We start from the raw sequence: 22487 nt of genomic DNA, 5'->3' as shown, positions 1-22487 counted from the left end.
AAATTCAAAGAATTCGCCCCAGTTTACAAATCAATCTCAAATTATTGTTTATTTAAATATTTAGATTTAGATTTAGATTTTTTTTTTTTTTTTTTTTTTTTTTTTTTTTTTTTTTTTTTTTTTTTTTTTTTTTTTTTTTTTTTTTTTCACACTGGCTTAACTGCCACTACTTTATTTTCACAGTCCTAGAAAAAATAAATATCTATATATAAATTCAGGAAATTCTTCTCTTAATTGGTAAGATTTGGCGCAGAAAATTCCCGGAAACAGCATTGGAACCCTATACTTATGTCTTCATCTTCTTCAACCTCTTAATTCTTAGTTCTCTTACTCTCTCTGCTAAACAAAGATCGGATCCGCCATGGCAGATCCCTCTAGACCCGTCACTGGTTATCCTGCTTACCCCAACGGCCGGCCGCCGCCCTCCAATTCTCAGCCTCATGGCCAAGCCTATCCCTACGCTGCTCCTCCTTATTCCTATCCCACCCACTACGCCAACCCCTACGATTCTACCCATCAGAATGCTCGCCTCTCATTTCTTCGTGCTATTATTGCCGGAATCATCGTCGTCTTCATCATCACCGCCATCATTCTTTTCATAATCTGGCTCGTTCTCCGTCCCCAACTTCCTGAGTTTCGCGTCGACTCATTTCAGGTTACCAACTTTTCCGCCGCCTCTCAGTCCCTCTCCGCCTTATGGTTTGTCGGGCTTTCCGTCTTTAATCCCAACAAGAAGATGACCATCTCTTACGACATCGTCGAACCCACCGTCTTTTACAAGAATGAGTTCCTTTCCCAGACTCGAGTCCCTCCATTCACCCAGGATAAGAGGACTCAAACGGCTGTTAATGCCACTCTCTCCGCTCTTAATGCCTACATCGAAACTTCGTCTGTGAATGAAATTAACGACGACCGCCGACGAGGGACCGTCCAATTCAATGTGGTGGTCTCGGCTCGTGTCGGGTTCCGAGCGGGTTGGTGGAGGACCAGGAGACGATTGCTTAGGGTTCTGTGCGAGGACCTGTCGGTTGGCCTGTCGTCGTCGAATAGCAGCACTTCCGGTAAGTTGATGGGTGAACCAAGGGCCTGCAGAGTGGGTATATGAGTGATTTTCTGCTGTTATAGTCGGTGCTTGATTTAAAACCACTTAACCCATATGAGGAATTCATGTAGGCGTAAATGTACATGGATTTTAGGCTATGAGTGAGTAGCAGTAGTCTCTAAGTGGAGGTTGTGTATAGCTTATAATACAATTTTTGCTATCTGATTCTGATGTCGATATCTTATCTCCTCCTTTTGGAATAAGGAAAATGGTTTCTTCTTTTATTGAGATGTATCAATCTTGGATCCTGAACTGAGGGAACTGTAAAAAAATGGAGAATATCTGTTAGTGTCTGCAGACAGGATATGAACAACATTTTTAGTCTCTTCACTAGACGATATTCGATTTAGCTTATTGCAATTCAGTGCATACCATGATTGTTACCGCCCAAGTTATTATTTCTGAAGTGATTAGGTGCATGCTTGTTAAGACTTTTCCAATTTGTAACGAGGGAGGAAGTCAGTTAATTATAGCTTAGTAAACAACATGTGTCTTTTCTGCGAATATTCTTTGATTTCTTTCTTTCCACACATTCCAAAAGAAAGCCATGATGAAGTTTTTCCATAGTAGGGCTTTTGCATTCTTGAAAGGGTTGTACGTTAAGGCCATGTCCAATATATATTTTAACTCCCTAGGAAATGTGAAATGTCATTCGAATATACTAAGAATCATTGTCCTGAAATTCTAAGGATATGTGCATTGCATAAATAGGTGGCTTTGACACCAATTCGGAGAAAGAGTGATGTGCTAATGGTTTTACCTGTTTTGAGTGAGTGCTTACATAAGGCTTGATTTTGTTGCTTCTTTTGGTGGCGGGTTTAATCTTACAAGTGCGGAGGTACTTACAGTGATTGGAGCAATTCTCTACTAAGATTTAATGCTCCGTTTCACTTTAGGAGTTCGAAATATTCTTTGGTTCATCCTTTTAAGTTAGTATCATTCTCTAGTAATACATTTGCACAAGCCTTCATTGACTCAGTGAGTGCCTCTTATTTGTTGCTGCTTAAATCCAAAATTACTGATGAAGATCCTTACGGAGTAGCTGGAGAACGCTTCTTACTGAGAAAGTAATTCATTCTTTTTCTCGTTTGAATAATGTTCTCCAATGTTAGGCCTTGGTAGGTGCCAGCCTAGAAGTGGTAGATAAGAGGGGTGGATAAGCTCAGTAAACGAATGTGAGACCACATAACAAAATATTCCTTTATTCCTTATAAGAGTGTGAAAACTTCTCTCTAGTAGACACATTTTAAAACTGTGAGGCTGATGGCGATTCGTAATGGGTCGAAGTGGACAATATTTGCTTGCGGTGAGCTTGGGCTGTTACAAATGGTATTAGAGCAAGACACTTGGCGGTTGCCAGCGAGGACGCTAGCCCCCCTAGGGGGTGACTTGTGAGATCCTCCATCTCCCTATAAAAACACATTTTGAAAACCTTGAGGGGAAGCTCAAAAGGGAAAATCCAAATAGGACAATATCTGACAGCGGTGGGGTATAGTTGTTACAATGAAGTTGGTCGTTGGTTGGTTTGTTGGGTATGCTTATAGACCTGGAAGTTGGGCGTTACAGTTCGCTACTACGGGAATCGCTTTTGCTTTCTTTTCCTCTGGCTACTAAAAGCCGAGAGTTCGTAGTAATTTCTTCCCATAAATTTCTTGCCACCCACCTCGGTTTGAATGTGTTGCCCTCAAATCATGCTTGGTTAGTTTCAAACTTCTAAAAAAAGTAGAATATGGTTGAGTTTTCCAGATTCAAGGTTTAGTGATGCTGTCTGTATGCCATGGACAGAAGAGAGAACACGGGTTTATTAGCTCTCTGAACAAAACTTCCCCAGGTGGACAATTCTATCCAGAAATCTGACCGACTAATGTCTCCTCGATTCTATTCTATTCTTTGTGGTGTGGTTTAATGGTTAATATTGGTGCCATTAGTTGGTAGCAATAAGAAGCTCAAATCTGGATGCCCGTATTAACTTGCTTCCTTGAATTGAACATACAATTTCATCCATGGCTTAGTGTTTATATGCCTTCTTTGTTTGGCTACAGATGTGAGATTGATTGTTCTAACAGTAACAGCCCACGAGTTTGAGTTAGAACTTAGGGATGGTGGTGTTTACCACTGGTGCCCAAGCAATATAGAGACAGGGACAGGGACAGGGACATGACTTTATTGAATGAAATGATAATCCATTACATTGCTGCCTAGTTTTGGATCAGTTTTATAGATCATCATATCAGTAGTTTCTATTATTCATGTTAGAGGATTTAACGATGGTGATGTTATGTTGTTAACTTCTAAATGCTAATAATAGGACGCTATTTGGGTGATATTATTATTGGCCAATGACAGTAAGCTTCTGAAAGCCTTGGAATGAGTGTTGTGCTATGTCTGGATGCTTCTCTCAGCAGGAAATGGACAACTTTGTGTACTATACAAGATTTATGCCTATATTTATTTCACAGTTCAATTCAAAACCTAGCAGATTTGCTCTCTAAAATTACATTTTGGATGGACAAACCATGTGAGGTTTTGGATTATTTGATGTTTTCCAGGCTGATAAATGCACATGTGACTTGTCGTGTCATAAGTTTAACCTTAAACTTTGTAAAAAGTGTTACAATTTTACTCTAATATCTTTTTTCTTTAAGTCTGACCAAATTTGACGAAGATGAAAGTGTAAAGATAAAGATGTGCACTCTTCCATGTGAAATATTCATCTTTATTCGAGTTTTTTTTTTGTAGTAATCGTGATCAACAACCATTATCTGTTAGCTCGTTGGTAAGGCGAGAGCTTTAAGTTCGATTTTTGGTAGCACACTCCACACACAAGCACTACCTGATGAAGGGCAAACGAAAACTAGAAGCCCAAAACCTTCCAACCTTCTTTTTAAATGGGGTGTCCGGAGCATCTCATCTTCTCATTGTTGCTCATTCCCATTAGACCTTTACTTCTCTACACTTGCTCATGCTTCACTCGAAATTTCTTAAGTTTAGAGGTAGAAACGGATTCTTTTTTGTTAAAAAATAATTATACAATAATGAGATATCTTTTATAATAGTTCTCAAATTTTAAATGGATCACTAAAGTTAAGGGTTTAAATCTTTTCTCTATTAAAAAAAATATAATATTAGAAAAGAACTTGGTTTAAATAATTATAAAGTTATTCTATATTTTTCTCTAATTTTCGTGGGTTAAATACTTTTTTTTTTTTTTTTTTTTTTTTTTTTTTTTTACATAAATTGTTTTCGTCTCCTTTTTTTGCTTTATTTGGAATCTGTTTGACGGTGAAGAGTTGTCATCTTTTCGGTACACTTTATTTTATTCCACTAGTTGTCTTAGCCTTACTCTTATTTATGATTCTTCCAATATCTTCTTTCTCATTTTTATAAAAATTTTGTACAAATATCTCTTTAGCTAATGGTAACGCCCTATTTTAGGAAAAACATGTTTTATAATCACCAAATTGAAACAGATAAAATTGAGATCCCACCTAGATTTGAGAGGAGAACTAAAATTATTTATAAAGGTGTATAAATCTCTCTCTAACAGAGTGTGTCACCAAGGACATTGGGTTCTCGAGGGAGGTGGACTTTGAAATTCCACGTCGGTTGGAAAAAGGAATGTTTGAACTTCTTCCTAGTATGATATTTAAAATCGCGAGGCAGACAACGTCGAAGTAAACGTGTTTGAGTTATTACCCTAATAGTTGATCTTACTCCGTAGTGGCGGAATAATTTAGAATATAGGCTACTTTTGTTGAGAGATGAGGTAGCGCATTTTGGAGCCCATGAACAAGCATATACTTCCATATCCACCAACTGCATATTGTATATACCCTTTTCTTCGTCTCTTCTGCTCCCACTTTGCTTCACACACCCCTTCTCTTCTTATAAATACCCCTGTTTTACCAGTTTTACTTGCACATTATTATTCCCATTTCACCAATATGAGCGCCAAGGACAAGGAAAGCGCCCACCACGACGAGGACTACCAACAATTCCTCCGCCGCCTCGGCATCGTGGTCCTGACCTTAATCATCATCCTGGGCATTGTCATCTTCATCGTATGGGCCGTCCTCCGCCCCACAAAGCCCAATTTCATCCTCCAAGACGTCACCGTTTTCGGCCTCAACGCCTCATCCTCCCCAAATCTCTTGTCCCTCAGCATGCAAGTCACCATCTCTTCCCACAACCCCAACGACCGCATCGGCATTTATTACGTCACCATGGATGTCTATGGCGCATACCGTGGCCAGCAGCTCACTCTTCCGACTCTCCTCCCTTCCACATACCAAGGCCACAGAGACGTCGTCGTTTGGTCCCCTTTCCTTAGTGGCGATGCCGTCCCCGTGGCCCCTGACGTGGCCTTGTCCTTGCAGCAGGACCAGAACGTTGGGGCGGTGTTGTTCAATGTGAAAATAGACGGGCAGGTGAAGTGGAAGGTTGGCACCTGGATTTCGGGGAGGTACCATTTGAACGTTAACTGTCCCGCGTTTATTAAATTTAGGAACCCTGACCACGCCATCGCTGTGGGTTCTGCCATGAAGTTCCAGATTGTCCAAAGCTGCAACGTTGAAGTCTGATCACCTTAATTCATTCAACCCATTTTTATCTTATTATCCCTATGCTTAGTTTACTATTTTTTTTCTTTTAAAATTAAGTTGCAAGAAAACATGTGTCATTGGAAAATTTAATAGTGAAAAAGCTCTCGAAAATTAATATAATTATTGTCCTAACACCGCGTTATCAACCATATCTATTCTAATATAAGACAGTCTCAAAAGTATATACTCAAAGAACACAGTATCAAATATATCAAATATATGTTTCTAACCTCGTTTGAACCAATAAAATATAATTATCTTCAATGACTTTTTCCGTGGACCAAATAACAAAGATCCGATGGTTTAATGTACAAGTTAATTTAGAAAAAGAAAAGGAATAAAATGACATAAAGAAGAAGGGTGAAATTGTCTTTTCACTTGCGCTTGTCTTCCAATTCGACAGATAAAAATGCGCACCGTAGAATCGGCACCGTGCGACGTCCATTCTCGTCACTTTGCACACCGCCAATCGAGCTACGGCTAAGGTGAGTACTGAATCTTCTTCCTTCCTCCTCGTGGTGGTTTTTCGTTGTCCTTTTTGGGTGTGCCACAGTTTCCAGATTCTTCGTTCTCTTTTCTTGCTGTCAAGAATATTCAGATGGCGAAGAAAAGAATCCATACGCCCATTTAGAACTAACCACCGTCTGTGTTATCTGCAAGAAATATTCAAGTATCGAGTATCATTTACTTTATGGCTTCTCTTTTCTTTCTCTTTCCAGTCAGAATCTAGCGCTTTCTAGGAGAATTTTACTCTAATTCAACTGTTTTCTCGTGCTTCGTTTCTTGTAGTTGGAAATCCAGTTTTTGGTTTGATTAATTAGATTTGAAAGGAATTTGATATGCATGGATTCATAATTTTGTGCCAATCATAGTTTATATGTAGCGATGAGATTGTATGGCATTGGGTTAGGGCTTTAGGAAGTTCGGTTGGTTGCAACATTGGGAAATTTGATTCTTCCTGGTTGGATTTGGGAGATGTCATTTCGTTCGTTTTGCTTTGCGAGGCTGTCAGAATTTAAGCTATTTGCACATTTGAAATCAGGGTTAGCCAGAGGGTGTTTGGTTACTCAATGCTCACTGTGGCCTATCACTCCCCTCCAACACACTATTCTGGAATTAATTTACACTCTGAATCTGCTTTTCTTGTGGTTCATATCTGTGAAGTCATGCACTGGTAGGCAGGCTGGTCCTGATATAGCATATCGCTAACGGATATTGTCCACTTTTGCCCGTTATGTATCGCCCTTAGCCTCACGGTTTTAAAACGTGTATGTTAGGAAGAAGTTTCTACACCCTTATAAGGAATACTTCATTCCCCTCTCTAACCAATACGAGGTCTCACAATCCACCCCTTGGAGGCCAGCATCCTCGCTGTCACACCGGTTGGTATCTAGCTCTTATATCATTTGTAACAGCCCAAACCCAATGCTAGTAGATATTGTCCGCTTTGACCTGTTATGTATCGTCGTCAGCCTCACGATTTTAAAATGCGTATGTTAGGAAAAGGTTTCCACATCCTCATAAGGAATGTTTTGTTCCCCTCTCTAACCGGCTTGAGATCTTACATCATGAGATCTCCGGTGGCTAATTACATGTTTGTTTGACAATTGTTGAAATGTAGTGTAGACATTGTTTTCTTGATAATTGGCTGTTTTCCATCTGACCATCTCTTGAATTGAGATGTTCTCAGACTCCGCACCGTTCATGAGTTCGTTTCATTTCTTTACTCCCTTGTTTATGATTGTCTTTGTATGTTATGTTAGCTTGATGGGTAAAACCTTATTTTTACTTATACTCCAGATTTTGTGAACATTCAAAAACTTTCTGATGCGGTTGGTTTTGCTGTATAATACCTTTCTCTTACTAAAATCACCAACAACTTCTAATATCAAGTGTTTTAGATCTGAGCTGCCATGAATCCTTCTTTTTCTTTACACACAACAATACAAGCCTTTCATGTTATTAGATGCTATTATTACGACTGACTTGTGACTTGTTCTTAATGTTCATCCGTGCCAGCGTAGTGGTATGTTTCTGGAACTTCCCACTTAATTGCTTGTTCAGATGCTTACTGTCAAATTTGAAGTTCTTTTGATCCAACCGTCATTACTGTGCACAGCTTAATAAATTATGAAGAGCCTTTATCATATGAACATGTAAAAATCTTTTGTTTTGAGAATTTAATTAGTCTCTTAGCTTCTTTTTTATTTCCTAATTGTCTTTGGTTTATGCCTTGAGATAAGTTTTTGGTTTTCAGCTTCTCTGGTAAGCCTACATGGGAAACAAACCCGCGAAGCAATCAGGAGGAAGGGATGAAATGTTGAAGATAGTGCCTCCTTTGGACCAAGCATATATTAGGTGGCTCGCACGGGATGTCGAGAGGATTCATGGCTTCACCCCAAGAAACCCTCGTGCCGTGAAGCCTCCCGATCACTACATAGAGTTCATGCGCTTGAACGGATGGTTGGACGTGAGTTTAGATGATCCTGATCTCGCACGGTTACTCAAATAGCATTCTCTTGCAACTTGAAAGTGTACCAATGTCAAGTTTTGTGTATCTTCTGCCATTTGCCATTTGAGGTAATTCTGTTTATATCAAACAGTTGCCGGTTAGCAATGTCTGATAGCGAGGAATTATGGAATAAAACTGATGTTTGTAATGCCATACTTATCTCCATGGATGAACTTTCAAGATTATACTGCACTTGAAAATCACGTTCTTTATTAGTAAATTTTAGTTGGGAATATTTTTAAAAGAATATTTTTAAAAGGTAAAAATGAAATGAATAAATTAATTATTCAAAAAGAAACAAAAAGTTATTCTATATTTGGGAATAACAAGGTGGATTCCTTCATGGATCAGACGTAAAGCAGAAAGCCCATTTAAAATTTGGGCCTGTTAAAAGCCCATTATCCAGAGCCCAAGTTTGTTGAGCAAACGTTGGCGTGTAGTGACGGTGAAATGAGAGTGGAATGCAACGAGTTTATTAGGTGATGGGGACGGCTTACGCGCCAAATAATCGCCACTCAATTTGCCCAACAAAAGGCGCGCATCGCCGATTCGAACGTTTTTTTTTTTTTTTTTACTTGATGGAAGTCCACTTAGATTTGGGCATATTTATGCATAATTCGTAAATTCCAGTCCCCGTGCAGTTTTGGTTAATTAATCCATTTTTAATATAGAATTTGTTAATTAAATGGAATTAAGAGATAATCGATGAAAACAACCTTGATGGCTTTAATTAATCTTGGGTAAGTTGGCGTTTTTTGGTTTAAAAATTTATTTGAAATATTAAATATAAAAAAGACATATTGAAATATTAAATATATATAAATTTATTTGTTTTATTTGTTTTATTTTTTTAATAAGCGCTTCCTTCCCTCCACATCTATATCCGAACCAAGTTCCCTCCCTTTCAACCTTCCCTCGTTTTCTGCTCTCATTTTCTCTCTGAATCTCTCCCGCTTTTCTCCATTTTCTCAGAATCCAAACACGCAGATCTTTTTCTTCTTCTTCTTCTTCTTCTTCCAATTCCGTTCCTCCTCTATTTCTATCAATTTCCCCAATTGCACCTAAAACCCCAAACTCCCTCCATTTTTGCTCTCTTTCTCTGACCTTCGTACCCAAATCCGCAGCACACCAAGAGGTTACTCGATCTCTGCTCGCCCTTCTCTTTGAGGCTGTTCCATGTCGGGTTCTAGAGCTCCTAACTCCTCTGGACACCTTCCTGAGCAGATCATGCACTCTCTTAAGCGCCAGCTCCCCTTCTCTTCTTTGAAACCGCCATTTGCATCTCCTGGGGACTATCACCGCTTCGCCCCGGACCCTCGACTCGCCGATCAAGAAGCTGACGCCATCGTAGTCAGATCTCCGGTGAGTTTGCTTCTGCTGTTTTTTTACACGCATATTTCGTTGATTACTTATTGTTCTCCTCACTGAGTAGTATTTTTGGACCCTTGTGTTTGTGATTCTAGTGTAAAATAGAAAATTATTTGGTTAGTAGGTTTTAAGCGGATCTCATGAATTGAATTAGCTGAGATTAGTGAAAATAGTTAGTTTCAGTGATTTGGTCATAATGAGATTGAGAATGTGCCCTTCGAATACTGCACCGAGAAGACCTCGAGTTTTAGCTCAATTTCGGTTACTTTCTTTTTCCAGGGTGTTTTGTGTGACTGAATTAGATGAATTACGCTGTTATCACCTTTAATTCGTGTCTTCCTGCTGTATCTAGAAAAGTGTATTGAGTATCTCAGTCTCCCTGCATTCTCAACCAGTGCATTTGTTGATTACTATAACTCGTTCTCTCTCAGAACTTCTTAATTTTCCCTGAGCAAACTACTTTTCACTGCATTGTATTTGGTCCTTTTGGTCATTGGGTACGTTGATTAGTTTAAATGCAAGGGTAATAGATTGCTTTCGTCCTGTATCTAGATTGGTAGATGATGCACCGTTTGTCTCTATGAACTTGAAGGATTTACTGTTGTCAACCAATACTAGAGGCTGCCAAGATGGACGATACCCCCCACCTCTTCCTATATAGGCAAGCGACAAGTTTGTTGCCACAGTGTTAGAACCTTGATGCAAATAGATGATACTTGTGAGATTTATTTCATTATGATTTTCTAAAGAAAATATGCTAAATCTAGTAAAGGATGTGTTTCTTCAATAGAAAGTTCTCAATTATGATTATAGTACATCACCGATGCTGGATATGAACAAACAATACTGGAAGTAACTATCTCAAGGGATGACATCATAACGGTATTAGATGACTTGATCAAGTCGTGCAGTACTATTGTGAGTTATATATTCAACCTTGGATATCATCTAAATAATTGTGGTTCAGTGGTAAAAAGGGCCAGCAAGAAATACATTCCATTTTCCTCGGTTGTAGGTGCCATCCAATTCTTTTAAGGGCTGCATCTACTGATCATCCTTGGTCATTAATTTTTGTATTCTTAGGCTACTATCATAAGTTTTATAATGATTATTCTGAAAACTTAACTGAACTGCTATTATGCATCGTTTGAATAACCTAGACTCTTGTACTCCTGATGGTGTAGTCTATCAAGAATATTTTCCATACTTGTTATCTTGATTTCATAATCAAGATTCTAGACACTTGTGGAATGCCAGTGATTTGCATCATTTATATGGTAGGATATTTCATACTACACTATAATAGAGAAAGGACGGGCGATTTCTTATTTATTTTTATTTTATTTGTTTATTTTTACTGAACTAGGTTTTTTTCATTTGAGGTTTATTGTTTTTTTCTTTGAATGGTTCCATCTTTTAGAACATTGTTCTCAAATATACCCTTTATGTACTGATGGCAATCCAATTTTTATAAACGTTTGTCATTTACTTAATAAATAGAAAACTAGATCAGTATTAACAGGTTTAATGATAATTATGGGATAGCATCTTTCAGTGTTCATTATTGTTGTAAATTGCGGTAGTTTTGATATTATGATATTTTGGGGCATTTATACAAATTTCTTATGTGGAAAGGTTGGTCAAGTGAAAATGGCCATTGGAGGACTTTTGCATGCCTCAACCCTGATCCTTCTCATCTATATGTTTTAAATTTAAAAAATCGGTACACTCAGCATAACCAAAATAATAATTCTTGAGCTCAGCGACAAATGATCCTTCCATACATTGTTAAAGATTTTATTGTTTGTTGATCATCCAGTCAGAGACAAGTCTAAGATCTTTTCTTCCCATGCTTTCTTAGCCATTTGAGGGTTTGAGAGGAAACATTCTCAAGGTTTAAATAGCGCTTGGTGGGTCTTAGGATTTCATTTGTTGAAAGCTTCCTTTTAGACTACTCGAACTAAAACCTTCAGTAAATTTTTTGTTCCCTTGCTTTACATCAGTTTAAAATTGCTCTTATCAAAATCTTTGGATGTTTGAAAGGCTTTCTTTTGCTTTGGTTGGGAGGATGTGCTGCAACCTACAAGCAAAGGAACCATTGGTTCTTGAAGCTTGCAACTAAACCAAGTTGTGCCGCTGCTTGATAAGACCTCACATGCTTTGGGTTCCATGGATGCAACAGATATTAATCTTCTTTCTAGATGACTTGCTTAGGATAGGAATTACTTTAGGTTTAATAGTATAACAAATTGCATCGGACAAGTGTTAATGGAGCAACTGAGAATTAGTTCTATCTGATTTATATTTCAGGACAAAGATTTCTAGACTTATGGTCGGAATGGTAGATGTTGTACTATTGTTTATTTTTTGTCTCTATTTTCTTTATTATTAAAGCTCTCTGATATTAATCATTTTCTTGCATTAACTTTCCTTCTCAGTTTACGTACAATACTGTATATTGCATATTTTTCCATGCTTATTTGAAATCTTGGATCCTCTTTACCAGCAATTGAAGCGGAAGAGTGAGGTAGCAGATTATGAAGCTGACTCAACCGATAGAGCAGCTGGTCCTAGATTTACTGAGGTAGCTAACAGTCCCCATCAAACACCTGTATCTGTGAAAGGAGGAAAGGGAAACAAATCAAGGCTTACTAAATGCAGTAGATCGGGGCCACAGACTCCCATGTCAAACGTTGGTAAGTTGTATATCATACATGTTGGTACCCTTGGTTTTAAGTTAAAATTGCCATATGTAAAATACCTTCTCAAAGAACTTCTTTTGCTAAAGAAATTGCATCATTGGTAAATTAGAGGGAAAAAAAAATCAATTTCTTCCACTCTTTCTTTCACAAAGTTATAATACATTAATGAAAAAATGCTCCAAGTTTCAGGTTCACCTTCTGCCAACAATCTTACTCCAGCTGGTCCATGCCGTTATGATAGTTCTCTTGGTAGCTTGTTACTTCTGATGACTTTGTTGTAGCTGTCCTATATTTCCTACCAGCTCATGTTCCTAATTTTAGTGACTTTCATCTAGGTCTCTTAACAAAGAAGTTTATTAACCTGATCAAACAAGCGGAAGATGGTATTCTTGATCTGAATAAAGCAGCTGACACGTTGGAGGTTACTATGCTTCTAGAAGATTATAGGCTTCTATTGTGAAGCTCAATTAGTTGACATTTTTATACTTTTATAGGTACAAAAAAGACGAATATATGATATAACAAATGTCCTTGAAGGAATTGGTCTCATAGAAAAGAAGCTTAAGAACAGAATTCAGTGGAAGTATGTACTATTACATACATTCTTTGGAGTTTCACGGTTTATTATTCGTTAGTATTCCTTTCTTGTTATGCTACTTATTACTTGGGTAATTGATTGATTAGGGGGCTTGACGTCTCAAGGTCAGGGGATGTCGATGACAATTATGCCGGTCTACAGGTATGCAAAAAACAGGCCATTTTGACTAAGTCCATTTAGTTTACTTACGATTGTTGCTGTTTAAGATTGCTGTTTCTATTTGATCTCGATGTGAACAAACTTGTACTCTATTGAAACCAATAAAATTGTGTTTGTTGGGTGGAATGCTAGCCTGAAATCTGCAAGATATTATATGTGAATAGGTACTCTATCGAAAAATATTCTATTATGTTCGTTTATGCCCTTTAGTTCACATTCTATCTCAATATTATTCTTGACGTTGGTAAGTTTCTCTTTCGTGAAATCTTTGTTTGCAAATACTTCCACATTTTAATTTCAAGCTACCAGATTTAGCCTTAACCATAGTTAATGTGCAGGCAGAAGTAGAGAACCTTTCCATGGAGGAGCGTGGATTAGACGAACAAATAAGGTTGTTTAACTGAATCCTTTATTCAGTCTTTGAATGAAAATTTGTGTTCCCCTATTGTTATTCCAAGGCTTTTAATAATTGCAGAGAGATGCAGGAAAGATTAAGGGACCTCAGTGAAGATGAGAACAACCAAAGGCAATAGTTTTCACCTAGATTCACCTCTACAATGTTGTTTTTTCTTTTAAACGTAGAATTTAAAGCTTATTCTTTATTTAATTGTTAGGTGGCTTTTTGTAACCGAGGAAGACATCAAGGGTTTGCCCTGTTTCCAGGTTAGTTTATCATATATAGAGTTGATTGCAATAAATTTTGATTTACAAATATAGAAATGTCGTTCCATTTCTAATTATTGTGTCTATATTTTGCATCTACTAGAATGAAACTCTCATAGCCATTAAAGCTCCCCATGGAACCACTTTAGAAGTTCCAGATCCTGATGAGGTAATTTAATTGTAAAGGCTTGATGTAAAAGGTACCTATTCACATATTATATGTTCCAATTACTTCTCCTATCATATGTCAGGCTGTTGACTACCCCCAAAGGAGGTACAGGATAGTCCTCAGAAGCACCATGGGACCCATTGATGTTTACCTTGTTAGGTAACGTCTTATTTTTTTGGTTGTTGAGGAATGTTTGGCTTTGTACTGAAACACAACCACTATCTATGGCCATATTAATGAATAGGCTGGGAATTGGAAATGCCCAGTGTTCACAATATCCCCTTTTCCTACTATCAATATCCTCCTTTTCCTACTACTACTAAAACTGTGATATGAATTTCCATTTTGTAGTCAGTTTGAAGAAAAGTTTGAGGAGATAAATGGCGTGGAAGTGCCACCAAGCTTGCCGTCAAGTTCAGGCTTTAATGAAGCACCTGCAACGACGATAGGAACTGAGGATACCAGGGGAAAGGAAATTGAAACGCGGGAACAAGATGTACACAGAATGTGCTCCGATCTAAATGCTTCGCAGGACTTCGTGGGTGGAATTATGAAAATTGTTCCCTCCGTTGTAGATGTAAGTCTAATTTTTCAAAATTAAGGATTGGGGGAAGGATCAGGGGGACTAATACACCTTACTTAAAAACAATAATTGGTTGATTGGGATACGGAGAAAATAAAGGCAGAAGCATCACGTTAGTTTCTAAGAAATGGTTGGTTTCGTTCTGGAGGGCTTCATGCATGAGAGCATGAACATTGTTCTATCCGTTGGAGTGAGCCTAGATTCTAGAAGATGCAATCTGTATAAAAAACATAGGAATTAATAACACTTGCAACAAGTTAGTTTTTCCATAAAATTGTCGGAGGACAAGATAATGAAATGAAGCATTTCAGATCAGATGGGGAAGGGTAGTTTAGTTATGAAACCTTCGATGGTCAGAGAGCTGTATTTGTTAATAGTCACCCATTATTCATCCGAGGGGAAAATGTATTGAGTTCATTATATAGTTTATGTAAATTAAGGATGTATTAGAACAGAATAAATGTTTGCAAGCATCTGATATCTTTGTTTCTTATTCAGAGTGATGCTGATTACTGGCTCTTGTCTGATGCTGATGTTAGTATCACTGACATGTGGAGAACTGAACGTATCCTCACAATTTAAATCTATCGCCTTCATAATAGTTTGAGTTTTCCCCTTTGTAATATCAAAGTGATACTGCATACACACCTTGACTCTTCATGTAGCTGGCGTTGAGTGGAATGATTTGGGTACATTTCATGAAGATTACAGTATTGCCAATGACAGCACCCCCGAAACCCAGAATCCACTTCCCAATAATGCACCTGATATGCCTTCTTCTGCTAATCCTTCTAGCAGCTGAAACTGTAAAGGGTATCTGTTTAGATAAATCTTGATGATAAATGCTACGGTCGTGCAAGAACTTGTATGATGGATGTATGATCCCTGTGATCCTTACTTAGCACCGGGGGGATTGGAACCGATTATCTAAGATTGGGACCAGCCTCCCTCCATGATAATTCCTGGAGAAGCATCTCTACCCAAAAAGCTAGAGGAAACTGCTGATGGGAAGGGCTCTGGTGTACAGTTTAGTGTCAAAAATATGTAGTAAATAAAATAGTCATTTCTGCATTGTACAATTCTTTGTTTCCAGATAAGAATAGCATGTGTAGTACATTCATTTTAAGCCAAGTTTAGTTCAGTTCAATTTGCGTCTCACGTGCGAAGCTGTAACCCCACCCTCCGCCCCCCAGTTGAATTATATTCTTAGTTCCTCGTTTAAATGGTTCATTTAATTTCTGAAGTTCCAGAAATGGCTGATTTTAAATTGGTTAAATTACACCATTTGTGGCAAATAGGTTTCTAAACTTTAAAGATTGTATTTAAAGATTTAACTATTGGATATCTAATTTAGTGTGTTGGAGATTTTGCAACAATACACACTCGATCTACATGAATACAAAAGAGCAAGAGAGCATTAAAAGTTTATATTGATGATGGTGGAGAATGAGATATTGATGATGGTGGAGAATGAGATATTGATGACGGTAGAGAATGAAAAGAGTGTATATATATATATAGTAAGGCATAACTATCATATATATATATATTATATATAGTACTATATAGTGCTAGATAACTAAACAATAGTTTAGTTTATGACCATATATATATATGATCATTTCCTATGTATAGTTTTACTATATAACAATTGAATAAGCTGGTAGGCTCCATACACAACAGTGTGCTCCCCTACTTTCGCACACAGGGTGGGTAGGGACTGTCGAGCTACCTTCGCTTTTGAAGTTCCTTCGTAGATCTTTAGATTTCACCTCTACACACGAAATTCCACTCTCCTATGTCTCGCTCAAGTGAATGAGTTTCGAAATTGAGACTCTAACCATATTATTAACTTCCACATCAAACGCCCATCTGTATGGGATTTAGTATACAATCTATATGGGATTTAGCTCAATATACACTATCAAATAAAATAATATCTTAGATAAACCTCTAACAAATGACTAATACTGAGAGTTATGCTAATTCTCTTCCTCTACTTTCTTCCCAATCCAAGTTGCAACCACTGAAGTAAGGGCCACTGTTGGAGGAAACCTTATTGGAGAAGTTGCTTTATGCGCTGCATATGCCAATGCAAACGTTCCAACTTTCTCTCCATTCCCATCAACCGAAATTCCTACCTGCAAATTTTCAAGTGTTACAAACAAAACCAATCTCCCCATGTGAAACATATTTGATCAAGATCAAGATCAAACAAACTCATGGAACCCTTCCTAAATGCCATTACCTTCTGCAGAAGAGCTTGAACGTCGACACCGGCGCTGATGAGCGCGTAACACACAGCAAAAGAGATCAGGGATAGAGTTATGGAGGTGGCTAAATATGCACCTCCATATTTTGCAAGCAGCTCCTTTGCCTGATCCCCCTTTGATTTGTCTTTTCCTTCACCCTCCTCCTTTGAGCTAAATATCTGCACACCAACATGAATTTCTCATTTGCTGTTACCAGGAAAGGATAACCATCCATTATTCTTTGCTGTTACAAGGCAGAGATATGAACAATTGAGACAGAAAATCAATATGTTCGGAAACTATTTGTCACGGTTTATTGAAAATCCTATGGACCTTCTGATTGGATTTAATTTGCTTTCTTCTTTACTACTTTCAAATCGTGAGGAGGTATTGATAGCAAGTACATACATTATCACTTATGTTCTAGTCCATTGCACTTTTTGGCCGAACATAATATGAACAATTGAAACAGAAAATCAATATGTTATTGTTTGCCACAACAACAATCAGGAATAAATAGACTGCAAATTTTTCTTTCTAAGGTAAATTCGTAATTAAAATGTACGCTATCAGTCTTCTAACTTCTATCTTCCGTTCAAGTTCATAGCAGATTGATAGAGGAAAAGGAACGAAGAGAATGGTACCTTCCAGAGACCAGCTTCAAGTCCATACTTCTTGGTAACTTCATCTGCTGAAGAGGAAGACGGAGATTGAGATGGAGATGGGCGTTCGATTTCGCCGGTTTTCTCTTTAAGGGCTTGAACCCTGAGCCTTTTGGGATTGAATTTCGGAGGTCGAACAGAAGAACTAAAAGGAAATCTGAAATTTGTATCGGGAAAGGAAGCAGGAGAGGAAATGAAAGAAGATGAAAAGCAAATTGGAGAAGGAGCAGTTGCCATTATCAGAAAATCAGAGGTCGTAATCTAGTAATGAGGCATGCCCTCTGAATTCGGAGGGTGGGAAACGAGAATCCCACGAGATCAAAGAGAGAGAGAATTCTATGTGAAGCGTTGTAAGCCAGATATTTGCTTCAACCACAATCGTCTTTCGTCACCACCATTCTTCTTCACACACTTTCAAACAGAAAAAGGTTAAAAGCCCAATCCGCATAAAGATAAAAGCCCAAAGGACCAATTTGCGCAAAGCCCAAAGGCCCAATCCGTGAAAAGTTCAAAGCCCAATCCGAAAATAGTTAAAAGCTCAATACGCACGAAGTTAAAAGCCCAAAAGCCTCATCCGGACAGTTAAAAGCCAAACCCGCATAAGTTACAATCCCAAAAGCCCAATCCGGAAAAAGTTCAAAGCCCAATACGCACAAGTTAAAAACACAAAAGCCCAATCCACACGAAGTTAAAAGCCCAATAAGAACAAGTTAAAAGCCCAATCCAAATAAAGTTAAAACCCAAAAGCCCATTCCCAAAAAGGTTGAAAACCCAATACGCACAAAGTTAAAAACCCAAGAGCCCAATCGACACAGATAAAAGCCAATACGAACACGTTTAAAAGCCCCATCCGTACAAAGTTAAAAGCCCAAACGCCCAATCCGCAAAAAGTTAAAAGCCCAATACGCACAAAGACTAAAAGCCCAAACTCCCAATCCACATAAAGTTAAAAGCCCAATACAAAAAAATTAAAAGCCCAAAAGCCCAATACGAAAAAAGTTAAAAGCCCAATACGAACAAGTTAATAGCCCAATCCGTATAAAGTTAAAAGCCCAAAATCCGAATCCGCAAAAAGTTAAAAGCCCAAAAGCCCAATCCACACAAAGTTAAAAGCCCAATTTGTAAAAAGTTAAAAGCCCAAAACCCCATTCATTAAAAAGTTACAACCCCAATGCGCACGAAGTTAAAAGCCCAAAAGCCCAATCCGCAAAAAGTTACGCACAAAGTTAAAAGCCCAAAGCCCAATCCACACCGTTGAAAGCCCAATAAGAACAAGTAAAAAGCCCGATCCGCACAAGTTAAAAGCCCAATCCGTACAATGTGAAAAACCCAAAAGCCCAATCCGCTAAAAGTAAAAAGCCCGATCCGCACAAGTTAAAAGCCCGAAAGCCCAATCCGCAAAAAGTTTAAAGCCCAATACGTACAAAGTTAAAAGCCCAAAAGCCCAATTCACACAAAGTTAAAAGCCCAATAAGAACAAGTTTGGCCCACTCCGTACAAAGGTAAAAGCCTAAAAGCCCGATCTGCACAAGTTAAAAGCCCGAAAGCCCAATCCATAAAAAGTTAAAAGCCCAATACGCATAAAGTTAAAAGCCCAAAAAACCCAATCCACACAAAGTTAAAAGCCCATTCCGTACAAAGTTAAAAGCCCAAAAGCCGAATGCTAAAAAAGTTAAAAGCCCAATACGCACAAAGTTAAAAGCCCAATACGAGCAAGTTAAAAGCCCAATTTGTAAAAAATTAAAGCCGAAAAGCCCATTCCGAAAAAGTTAAAACCCAATACGCACAGTTAAAAGCTCAGAAGCCCAATCCACACAATGTTAAAAGCCGATACGAACAAGTTTAAAAGCCCAACCCGTACAAAGTAAAAAGCCCAAAAGCCCAATTCGCAAAAAGTTTAAAGCCGAATACGCACAAAGTTTAAAGCCCAAAGCCCAATCCACACAAAGTTGAAAGCCCAATACAAACAATTTTAAAGCCCATTCCGTACAAAGTTAAAAGCCCAAGAGCCTAATCCACACAATGTTAAAAGCCCAATACGAACAAGTTTAAAAGCCCAATCCGAAAAAAGTTAAAAGCCCAATAGGCACAAAGTTAAAAGCCTAAAAGCCCATTCCACACAAAGTTAAAAGCCCAATACTAACAAGTTAAAAGCTCACTCCGTACAACGTTAAAAGCCCAAAAGCTCAATCGGCGTAAAGCCTAAAAGCCTAATCTACACAAAGTTAAAAGCCCAATAATATATTATAATTATTTTTTATAAATTTATGCAGACCGGTTAAAATATATGGGCAGCTCAATAAGACGAGAAAATGCATATTTTTAAGAACATGCATGTACTTAAATCTTTTAGTAAATAGATTTAGTTATTTTAGGAATAAATGGTATGATATTTCATGTAATAACTCAAACCCACAACTATTAGATTTTGTCTTCGTTGGGTTTTTACTTTTCGGTTTTCCCTCAAAATTTTAAAACTTGTCCACTAAAGAGATTTTCAATGTTTGGTTTTCCTCTCCAAGCAAAGTGGGATCTTACAATTGGGAGCTCAATGTCCTTGCTGGCAAACCACTCGACATCTGGCTCGTATGCATGAAAACCATAACATAAATCATACACAATCAAATAATCACAAGCTCAACAGAGAGATAACGTCCATCAATCACCCTGAGCACATATAAGAATATCTCTTCCTCCATCATACCACAATAGAAGACATTAAATTAGGCATTTTTATCATTTCTCTCGTTTCAAGGACAATTTCGTAGTTTTATCATGTACGTATTATAATGTCCAAATTGTTCATTCTATGTTCTAATCATACATATTTTAGCCACCTAAGATACATTATGCTCGCATGCTAGCTTGTCCTAGCGATCCCTACAAGTATCACTTCCCTAAAATCCAAGTGATTACTTACCAGAATGTAGTGTACTCTTCAAAGCTTGCTTTTTCGCTAGTTAAGAACCCAAATTTTCTTGAAAGCTCGCTGATAGGGCTTGAATTATATTAAATTTAAGTCCGTATCAAAATAAGGACGAAAAATAGTTGAACGGGTCAAAATCGGGGTAAAAGGGAACCTCACGCGCTCAGAGGGGGTTCGCTTGCGCGTACCACACCCTGGGTGTAAGGAAGTTGCACTGGAGCACTTGACACGTGTCGCCCACTGACTTGCTCCTTCAACATCGACGCTGTGGGTTCAATCCCTGAAGCATGTGGATTTTTCTCGTCATTTTCTCTATGCCACACGCGACGGACGTTGATAGGGCGTCAGATCGGGTTGGTAGTCCGGGTCACGCGCGTTCTCGGGTCTGGTAGCGGGTACCAGTCTTCGAATCCTGCTCTATGTGAAATTTGTTGATTTTCTTCCGCGAATGAAGTTAAGGAGTGAATGACGTATGAAGAAGCATCACAAAATACAACTTGACCACAAGGAAAGGAGGAAGAAATTATAGCCTTGGAACTAGTGTCAAGACGAGGAGATATAAAATCCATCTCGAGCAAGTGGGTTTAACAAATAATGTGTCTCTCATATGGATTAATCGAGAGATACAAGGCTCAGACTACAATTCAAGGTTCTCTCAAGAATATGGCGTATAGATATTATGGTTCTCGTACAGGGCATATGGATTAAGCTAGCTAGATACCATGATGTTGACTATGTAGGATATCACTGTAACACTCCAAGCCCACCGCTAGTAGATATTGTTCGCTTTGATTCGTTACATATCATCGTCAGCCTCATAGTTTTAAAACTCATCTGCTAAGATAAAGTTTCCACAGTTATTATATGGATAATTTGACTAGTTTATGCTATAAATACTCTCCCACTCGTATTAATCTCTTATCGATTCGTATTAATAAATAGTACGAATGTTTTCCACAAACACTTTAACTTAAATTTTGATGCGTAGTTGTAAATAATATTTTAAAATAATATAGAGGAAGAAAATAAGAAAAAGTTGGTTAGTAGAAGCAAAAGTGGAAATTTGTACATATCCATAAATATAATATTTGTGAATTACAAGAAAAGAAAAGGAAGTAGAGGTCAGAATTTAACGGTGTAGCAGAAGGCGACAGGTAAAAAATTGGCAGAAACAACCACTCGTGCTTGCCTTTGGTTAATTTAGTGAAATATCATGGATTTATAAATGAGAAATACTATCTCCAATGTTAGCTTATACTCTCCTACCCTTCCTATTTTCGTATTGCAAGTATATAAATATATATATATATATATTTATATTTGGCAGTAATTTGTGTAGGAAAAAGTTAGGAATAATGTGTAGGGATCCAGAGTGATAGAGTGAGATAAAAGGACACAGAAAAAGGTGCACATGGGAATTAGTGATAGCAACCACAGGGCAAGAACGTATGGAGGAGAAACAGAGGATTCAGAAAGTTAAGCCTAGGATTCATGGTGATTTTATAAATAAAAAAAAAGAAAAAAAAAGCGAAGAACATAGAAAATGATGATGAGAAAGGTTGATATTATTGATAATAATGGCGGTGTGGCTTGGCTAGGCATGATGCTGCTGCTGCTGCTGCTGCTGCTGCTGCTTGAAGAAATCAAGGAAGACGTTGTTGTGGCATTTGGGGCATTGGGAGCTCTTCTCGGTCAACATGACATACATGAAGCACCCCGGACATCCCACCAGCATCATGGATCTTGTTATTATCTCTTCTTCCACTCCCCCCTCCCACCCCAAGCACGAATTCTCCACTGATATGTCCGACGACGATCCCGACCCCGACAAAGACGACGTCGCTGGCGATGGCAACCGGTTCAGGTTCACTCTCAACTCGACCTTCGGCTCGCTACTCCTCGACCTCTTGCTCATCGTCCTCTTCAAAGTCATGCAAAAAAAACAAAAAAAGAAAAACAAATGAACATGAGTTTATCAGAGAGGGTTACGCAGTGTGACTGTGAGAGAGGCTTACCAAGTTTGGTTTGTTAGGGAAATTGGAGTTTAGAGAATGAAGAAAGGACGGATGAATTTGTGGGTGACTGACTGACTGAGTGAGGTTTGATATGAGGGGTGAGGATATTATATGGGAATTCCAACCTAACTAAATAATAATAATAATAAGAATAATGAGAATAAGAGAGGGGCCC

At 38.1% G+C, this 22487-nt stretch overlaps 5 protein-coding genes and 2 long non-coding RNA genes across 12 annotated transcripts; 4 read left to right on the top strand and 3 right to left on the bottom strand.

The window, feature by feature from the left end:
* Window positions 1-246: 246 nt before the first annotated feature.
* LOC111484172 (uncharacterized protein At1g08160) lies at window positions 247-1462 on the top strand. Its single transcript, XM_023130653.1, has one exon. The coding sequence runs from the start codon at window positions 362-364 to the stop codon at window positions 1103-1105; it is 744 nt and encodes a 247-aa protein (XP_022986421.1). The 5' UTR covers window positions 247-361; the 3' UTR covers window positions 1106-1462.
* Window positions 1463-5025: 3563 nt separating this feature from the next.
* LOC111484581 (NDR1/HIN1-like protein 1) lies at window positions 5026-5788 on the top strand. The gene has a single exon (XM_023131235.1). It carries the CDS (start codon window positions 5047-5049, stop codon window positions 5680-5682), a length of 636 nt encoding a protein of 211 aa, XP_022987003.1. The 5' UTR covers window positions 5026-5046; the 3' UTR covers window positions 5683-5788.
* A 240-nt stretch (window positions 5789-6028) lies between these two features.
* Window positions 6029-8415, top strand: LOC111484357. 6 transcript variants are annotated; one of them, XR_002718495.1, is made up of 2 exons: window positions 6029-6188; window positions 7942-8397. XR_002718495.1 is itself a non-coding variant. In XM_023130910.1 (2 exons), the coding sequence occupies exon 2, from the start codon at window positions 7979-7981 to the stop codon at window positions 8213-8215; it is 237 nt and encodes a 78-aa protein (XP_022986678.1). In that variant the 5' UTR covers window positions 6197-6380; window positions 7961-7978; the 3' UTR covers window positions 8216-8397. The 6 variants fall into 6 exon arrangements, 2 of the variants coding, with proteins under 2 accessions (XP_022986678.1, XP_022986677.1); XR_002718494.1 differs by having other exon boundaries at window positions 6044-6188; window positions 7947-8397; XR_002718492.1 differs by having other exon boundaries at window positions 6081-6188; window positions 7961-8397.
* Window positions 7361-7716, bottom strand: LOC111484358. The gene is made up of 2 exons (XR_002718496.1): window positions 7525-7716; window positions 7361-7481 (listed from the first exon to the last, which is right to left on the bottom strand). It is a non-coding gene; the product is annotated as an uncharacterized LOC111484358 (long non-coding RNA).
* A 653-nt stretch (window positions 8416-9068) lies between the features above and the next one.
* On the top strand, window positions 9069-15615 carry LOC111484041 (transcription factor E2FB-like). Its single transcript, XM_023130454.1, has 14 exons — window positions 9069-9577; window positions 12090-12279; window positions 12475-12534; window positions 12621-12706; window positions 12780-12868; window positions 12970-13024; window positions 13381-13433; window positions 13518-13568; window positions 13657-13705; window positions 13809-13874; window positions 13957-14033; window positions 14226-14451; window positions 14956-15022; window positions 15123-15615. Exons 1-14 carry the CDS (start codon window positions 9392-9394, stop codon window positions 15257-15259), a joined length of 1392 nt encoding a protein of 463 aa, XP_022986222.1. The 5' UTR covers window positions 9069-9391; the 3' UTR covers window positions 15260-15615.
* Window positions 15616-16273: 658 nt separating this feature from the next.
* On the bottom strand, window positions 16274-17745 carry LOC111484182. The gene is made up of 3 exons (XM_023130666.1): window positions 17354-17745; window positions 16706-16888; window positions 16274-16598 (listed from the first exon to the last, which is right to left on the bottom strand). The coding sequence occupies exons 1-3, from the start codon at window positions 17606-17608 to the stop codon at window positions 16440-16442; spliced, it is 597 nt and encodes a 198-aa protein (XP_022986434.1). The 5' UTR covers window positions 17609-17745; the 3' UTR covers window positions 16274-16439.
* A 3944-nt stretch (window positions 17746-21689) lies between these two features.
* Window positions 21690-22423, bottom strand: LOC111483754. The gene is made up of 2 exons (XR_002718413.1): window positions 22313-22423; window positions 21690-22218 (listed from the first exon to the last, which is right to left on the bottom strand). It is a non-coding gene; the product is annotated as an uncharacterized LOC111483754 (long non-coding RNA).
* Between the last annotated feature and the right edge of the window lie 64 nt (window positions 22424-22487).

This window comes from Cucurbita maxima, unplaced genomic scaffold (assembly GCF_002738345.1).
Source record: "Cucurbita maxima cultivar Rimu unplaced genomic scaffold, Cmax_1.0 Cma_Scf00009, whole genome shotgun sequence".
NCBI classification, from domain to species: Eukaryota; Viridiplantae; Streptophyta; class Magnoliopsida; order Cucurbitales; family Cucurbitaceae; genus Cucurbita; species Cucurbita maxima.
The sequence above is the reverse complement of the archived record's forward strand: the minus strand, read 5'-3'. Positions and strand labels throughout refer to the sequence as shown.

Excerpts from the sequence above, each read along its gene's own strand:
- LOC111484041 (XM_023130454.1), top strand. The coding sequence starts at position 9,392 with ATGTCGGGTTCTAGAGCTCCTAACTCCTCTGGACACCTTCCTGAGCAG. Across the intron at positions 12,869-12,969 it reads AAGAACAGAATTCAGTGGAA|GGGGCTTGACGTCTCAAGGT; the intron begins GTATGTACTATT and ends TTGATTGATTAG. Across the intron at positions 13,434-13,517 it reads GGATTAGACGAACAAATAAG|AGAGATGCAGGAAAGATTAA; the intron begins GTTGTTTAACTG and ends TAATAATTGCAG.
- LOC111484357 (XM_023130910.1), top strand. The coding sequence starts at position 7,979 with ATGGGAAACAAACCCGCGAAGCAATCAGGAGGAAGGGATGAAATGTTG.
- LOC111484581 (XM_023131235.1), top strand. The coding sequence starts at position 5,047 with ATGAGCGCCAAGGACAAGGAAAGCGCCCACCACGACGAGGACTACCAA.
- LOC111484182 (XM_023130666.1), bottom strand. The coding sequence starts at position 17,608 with ATGGCAACTGCTCCTTCTCCAATTTGCTTTTCATCTTCTTTCATTTCC. Across the intron at positions 16,889-17,353 it reads TTGAAGCTGGTCTCTGGAAG|ATATTTAGCTCAAAGGAGGA; the intron begins GTACCATTCTCT and ends GTTGGTGTGCAG. Across the intron at positions 16,599-16,705 it reads TTCAAGCTCTTCTGCAGAAG|GTAGGAATTTCGGTTGATGG; the intron begins GTAATGGCATTT and ends GAAAATTTGCAG.
- LOC111484172 (XM_023130653.1), top strand. The coding sequence starts at position 362 with ATGGCAGATCCCTCTAGACCCGTCACTGGTTATCCTGCTTACCCCAAC.